Source organism: Plecotus auritus, assembly GCF_963455305.1.
Source record: "Plecotus auritus genome assembly, chromosome: 6".
NCBI lineage: Eukaryota > Metazoa > Chordata > Mammalia > Chiroptera > Vespertilionidae > Plecotus > Plecotus auritus.
In genome coordinates this window covers 81,454,852-81,461,193 of record NC_137773.1, presented here as the reverse complement: position 1 = coordinate 81,461,193, position 6,342 = coordinate 81,454,852, and the positions used below count along the sequence as shown (strand labels likewise).

The window sequence follows — 6,342 nt, the reverse complement described above, 5'->3', positions numbered from 1 at the left end:
GCAAACCAAGGAGGTGAGGGCTGGGGCTGGATCCTAGGGATCCTTCTTGCTTCCACTCCCTCTACCCCTTATCGGGGAGAAAAATGTCCAGGGTGAAACTCCAGTCCCACCATCACCGTCCACCCCCATCCCGCGCCACCAGGCGGCCCCCACCGGCAAACGATTTTAGAAGAGCCTTCCCTGCGCGCTCCCCGAGGTCCTGCGCGAGCCGGGGACGCGGGCGCAGGGACCCACGGCGGCACAAAGAGGCCTGGCCGCGGCAGTTTTGAAAATACCAAGGAAGTTGATCTGGGCCCGGGCCCAAGAAGTGACGAAGAGGGAGGGAGCGAGGGAGGGCGCGCGGGGATCGGGCGGCCGCAGAGCTCGCCGGCCTCCAGCGGGGAGCGCGGGCGGCGGGATGGGCGGCGGGCGCGGCGCCCCCGGGCTGCGACCCCGCGCACCCTCCCCCCGGCGCGCCGCCTCCGCGGCCCCGCGCTCCAGCAGGACTCCGACTCCCAGCCGGGCTCCCGCAGGCGGCGCGTAGGGCGCGATCGGTGCCCCTCGAGGAGCCGCCGGCTTCATCCCGGTCACCCCGCAGCTCGAGCCGCCCGCAGCGAGGGCCTCCCGAGGCCCCGGCACCAGGGACCATGAAAGGTAAGTCGTGCGTGCGCTGGAGTTCCTGGCGAGATCCTGCGGAACCACCCCACCCAGGCGGGGCTGAGGAGGGGTGGACTCCCCAGGGCAGGAGTTCAGGGGACTTCTCCCTGCCTCTCCGACCGACCCTCTTGCGGAAGGCATTGGGAGGACAGCGTGGAGCTCTGTAATCAAGAGGAAGGGGAGAAGAACATGGAGAAAGTTCAAACAGTCCTGTTCCGTTCGTGGCTCTAGCCCTAAAAAACGGTTTTAAATTCCAAAGAGGTTCCTGATCTCTTTAACTGGTCAGCGCAGAAAGATGTCACCAGTCCAACCTCTAGCAGTGTAAACCCCTCCCCAGGAGATCCATCTCCGAGGCTCCTGCAGCCCCACTGGCCTCTGCCCTGCGCCAGGCCAGGGCTCTCCTCCGGGAGTTCCAACCCCTTCTCCAGAGAGCCCTGCGGTGCCCTAGTCCCCCAGGACTGCCCTTCCCAACCTGAACCCTGGCTGCCCTGCCCTCTGACCTCCTGGGAACGAAGCAGCTAGAGAAGACGAGTGGTCTGGGCCTGAGCTGTCCCCAGGGCTGTGGGCCATCAGAGGGTGGCCTTTCCTGCCAGTTTTCGGAAAGGAAACAGGAACCATCCGTGGTTCCAGGTGCTCCTACCGGGGCCTGGCTTTCCTGGGACCCGGGAAAGAGCGCGCTTGGTCTTCAGGCTCCTTTTCAGGCTCAGGGAGAGGCAGGCTACGGGACAGAGAACTGTCACCGTTGCTTCGTGCTGTCTCCCGTTTTTCATTAATCCTTCCATTGCACCCAGGGCAGATGCCTGTGCTCCTAGCAGTGAGAACTCACTACCTGTTCGGCTCACTGAATGTTGAAACGGAAAAGAACCTTTGAGATCATCTGCAGGGCTTGAAACTGTACACTCCTGTGGTGCTGAAGAAGCGGCTGTTGGTCTCTTGAACACGTAGAAGTCTGAGGCTTCTCTGATTGAATACAGTCTCCATAGTTGAGGAAACTGAGGTCCAAACAGGTGGGACCACTTCACGGGTCCACAACCTGTGCATCCTCACCGGGCCCTGGGCTTGGAAGGCCTCGCCCTAGGTTAATGCACTGCTGTCACTGTCTTGAATTTCTTAATAATTTTTTTAACAAGGGACCCCCATACTTTCTTTTTGCACTGAGCCCTGCAAATGATGTTGCTGGTGCTATGGACAGGAGTGAGGACTTGCTTACGATTCACAGAGAGGCAGGGGGAGTAGAGCCGGGGCTGCTGACTTCCAGGCGGGAGAGCTTCCTTCCCCGTGGCCTCTGGTCCCTCTCTCCTTCCCGATGGCCTCACCATGTCTTGGGCTGTCTGCGATGAGGCAAGTTATAATCAACCCCAGGGAGTTCGAGTGGTAGCAAGGAGGAACCTCACCCAGGAGCCATACACTCTCGGTCAGCCACAGGGGGCAGATCTTTACCCAGAAGCCTCTGGGAAGGTCTTATACCACATCTCCCCACAGGCCTGGAGCCCATGCTGCTCTCAGCCTTCATGTTGCTGCTGAGATGCTGCACATTCTCAGAGTGGTTTGGCTCTACCAACCATCCAGACAAACCATAAGAGAAAATACAGTGCAGGAAAGACAGGCAGGAGGAGACACCCAGCTCCCACAGAAGAGGGAGTCAGAAACACGCCCCAGCTTTCTGAAACTCAGCAAGGCGATTCTCCTCTGAGTGGAGGAGAAAGGAGCTGGCGTGACAACATTTAGAGGAGGTTCCTGAGGAGGATCAGCTGAAACATGTCATCATGTTATCAGGTCTCGGGGTCCTGCTGGGCGGGAGGCTGGGAGTCCCAGAAAGAAGCCCCATGCCTGCCCCTCTCACCTCCTATTTCCGCTCTCAACCAAGAGCCTTACCACAAGGGGCCGATTCCTACCCACGGAGGCCTTCAGGCAGCTCTCCCGTGTTTTTCTTCCAGTCTCCAGGAAACCTGCCTGTGATCTCCCATAACAGACCGGGGACCGGGCTGCAGAGCTTTGGGGGAAGCCGAGGGGTGATGCCCAGTGCACCTCCCTGCAGGGGCTTCCCTCGTCCTCCCCAGGAGCCAGGCATTGCCGCCACCTCCGCCTGAGATGGAAAAGGCAGGGCAGACAGCAAATATTTGGCCTTTGGGATCTGTGGAGTGTGAAAAATCAGGATTTTTTCACCCACATGGAAAAAGTAAAGTGCCCGGCACAGCAGGCCGGCCCCTCCAGACGGCCCTCCCATGCTTCGCCAAGGCCGCTTCGATCTGAGAATGACATCTGTTGACAAAGATTCACCACCCCCGCTCAGAGCCAAACACAGTGATGTGATGTTTTGGGGGGAGAGGGGTGTTGGTGGGGACAAGAAAACACGTTCTCTGAGGAGCACTGCCACTGGTGGCCAGGGGCCAGGGCCGCCTCCGCCAGCCAAGCTGTTTCCACCCTGAGGCCCCTCCTGCCTGCCTGCCCGCCAGCCAGGCCTCCCAGGCAGCAGCATCTTTAGATGCAAGCTGGCACCTGGCCCCAGGTATAGCCCCTCTCACGCCTGAAGGCCACACAGCTGCCTCCAGCCCCTTGGTGATGGGCCCACCTTGGAGCTTCCCTCTGACTTGTCAGAGCCATGAAGAGCCACCTGTGGGATTGTTTCCACAGCTCTGATGAGAGCGTCCTGTGATGGGAGCCCTCCCAGCTATATGAGCCGCACCCCCCGCCCCACCCCCAGACGCAGCCTGGCCCTGCATTCAAAGTGTTTCTCTCTGGGTCTGGTCTCCTGGGTGTCCCTGAGGCCATCCTGCTCTGATGCACGTGACTCAGCCCAGGAGCTCTGGGCCTGAGTACCACTTGGGAGCAGAAATGACTCGGTGGAGAGCTGGTTGGAAGCAGGCCTGCTGCATGGGCCACTCTTTGCCCTCAGGAGACTTGTCCTCAGCTGCCATGGACTGGGCAGAGACACGCCCACTGTTCCCCAAGCGGGGGAAGAACAGCCCCTCCCCACGAATCAGGGAGCAGTACCCACTCCCTGTGGGCAAAGGACAGGCAGGGGGAGGCGGGGGGCTGCGGAATACAGCAGTGTGATCCCAGGAAAATCCACCTCGCAGCTCGGTGAGGGGAGGTTTTATCCTCTCATGAGCGGGCAGACTGCGTCCCCTTTGGAAGCCTGACCTCCATCCCCAGGCCTCGGGGCGCTAGAACAGTGGTCGGCAAACTGCGGCTCGCGAGCCACATGTGGCTCTTTGGCCCCTTGAGTGTGGCTCTTCCACAAAATACCACTTGCGGGCGCACACGTACAGTGCGATTGAAACTTCGTGGCCCATGTGCAGAAGTCGGTTTTCGGCTCTCAAAAGAAATTTCAATCGTTGTGCTGTTGATATTTGGCTCTGTTGACTATTGAGTTTGCCGACCTCTGCACTAGAAGGAGCCTGAGACTAGAAGAAAAGGAGCTGATGTGGCACAAGTGTAAAGACCCACTAAATGGCCCAAATCAGGGGAGGGGGAGGAGCTTAGAGGTTGGAGATCAGCTTCAAAGTCTCAGACACACACATAATTGGTCACCTTGTCATCCAACTGGGGTAATTTTAATAACTGAAGACTCACACCCCATAGCTAACTTTGGAGAGAGAGGAAAACGAATTCTTTTTCGCAGTAGATGTTGGTGGATAGCTTGGCAGTTTTCATGGACGGGCAGCTGTGCTGGGTGTTAGAACTGGCAAGTAGAGAAACATGAGAGACTGAGCCAATCATATCTACACTGCCATGTGAATTATGCTTAATTTAGCAAGTGTGTGTGTGTGTGTGGCACTGCTGAAGCCCATGGTTAGGCCTAGCTCTGTCATAGACTCGCTTTATAACTATGATGAAGTCATTGATACTCCCTGGCCTCCAGTCTCCTCATCTGCAAGTAGACTGGCTGATCTTTGAGGTTCTTTCTAGCTAATGTTCTACTCTATTGTTTTTCTCTCTGTGAGGGTACACACACATACACACACACACACACACACACACACACACACACAATTTAGAACTGTAAAGCCCACAGTGTAGTATAAGCATGTGAGTTTCATGAGCATGGGTCCCTGTCTGCCTCTTTCCTGTCTCACTCCTGCACAGTGCCTGGCACATAGGAAGTGTCCACCTCATTCGTTCAGGGTGCACATCTGAGTCTTCTACCGGGCTGGAATACTTAAAGGCAAGTATCACACCATGGTATCCCCAGACTCTAATGTAGATATTCAGTGAAGGTTCATGCTTCTATTTAACGCACATTTATTGACCAACTGCTAAATGCCAGAGTTTGTATATTCATGTATTTCTAATGTCCAAGAAAGATACAAAGAAGAGCTCAGACATTGCTCTTTCTCTCAAGGAGCTTACCCTTTGCTAGGACACTTAAGATTTGTGCCCAAATCATTAAAAAAAAAAAAAAAAAAAAAAAAAGACTAAAAGTGGTAAGTGTCCTAAGAGAGGCAGTTTGGGGTCTTTTCCTGTCTCTCCTCCTTTGCTGGATGTGTCTGGTTTCATCCATGAACTCCTTGGTTCTTACTGGGCAGCCATTCTTTGAACAGTCTTGCCCAGTTTCATAGATTTGCCATGGGAATAGGCCGATGGTATCAGATTTACCTCTCTGAGCTCCAGTCATCTTTCCAACAGTGTCTGAACATCTCCAGATGCACACCTGCAGACACCTCTTTCAAGGCTCAGATGAGATCCCTTTATGTCCACCTGAATCCAGGCTAAAATACTGGTTATTCTGGGATGTTGTCCCACACTTTTCAGTCAACAAACATGTATTGAGTACCTGCTTTGGGAAGGAAGCATGCAAGTTTAAAGGCAAACCAGGATGGTCCCTACCCTCAAGCAGAGACTAGACATTCACTCTTAAGAAAATCAGATAATTGCCCAGCTGCTGTGGTTCAGTGGTTGAGCATCAACCTATGAACCAGGAGGTCACAGTTCGATTCCGGGTCAGGGACACATGCTCGGGTTTCGGGCGCGATTCCCAGTAGGGGGACGTGCAGGAAGCATTTTCATCATTGATGTTTCTATCTCTCCCTCCCCTTCCCTCTCTGAAATCAATAAAAATATATTTTTAAAAAAAGAAAATCAGAAAATCAAGGGAGATGAGGCAAAAGAACAAATGAGTTGTATATAGGGCAGATTCAAAAGGAATCACCTGAGATAAAGAGAGCATTTCAAGTTGGGGCAGTTCAGGAAGACTTTAGGGAGGAGTTGAAGGGAGGGCAAGATTTGGATTAGGTAATTCAAGGGACAGTCAGAAGAGGTAGGAGTCAGTGCTGGGGAAAGCTGGGCATTATGTCCTTGGGTAAATGTGTTTAGGGGTGGGGGGTAGGGATTTGTCTGAAGTTGAGAACTGGCTGAGAGACACAAGGGGTCACTAGACCAGGGGGCCTTGGGGGCCATTCTAAGGACTCCCAACCATGTGCTGTTGACATTGGAGAGGATTTGGAAGGGTTTGTCAGGAGATGGCTTGGTTGCTACTTCTCCCTGGAGACACTGGGAAATCTCTCCTTTTAGAGAATGAGAAGAAGAAAGTGAGCTCATGAAGGAGCCAAGAGGAGTGGTCAGGGACTCTTGCAGAGAAGTATCGTGGTAATGTCATGGAAATAGAGAGGAGGAAGTTCCAAGAAAGAAGTCAACAATGAAGTTGCCTGTTAATCAACAGAGCTAGCCCAGGATTATCTGATCTAGAGAAAGACAGGTGACACA

General features: G+C 54.4%; 1 protein-coding gene across 3 annotated transcripts in view; it reads left to right on the top strand.

The window, feature by feature from the left end:
- The first annotated feature begins 471 nt into the window (after window positions 1–471).
- SCARA3 (scavenger receptor class A member 3) overlaps window positions 472–6,342 on the top strand; it is a 35,658-nt gene continuing 29,787 nt past the window's right edge. Inside the window, exon 1 of one of the 3 annotated variants that reach the window (XM_080674254.1) lies at window positions 472–633. In XM_080674254.1, the coding sequence (XP_080530380.1) occupies window positions 627–633 (7 nt within the window). In that variant the 5' untranslated portion in view covers window positions 472–626. The remainder of the gene's footprint in view (window positions 634–6,342) is intronic. The other 2 variants (XM_080674255.1, XM_080674256.1) reach the window with 2 other exon arrangements.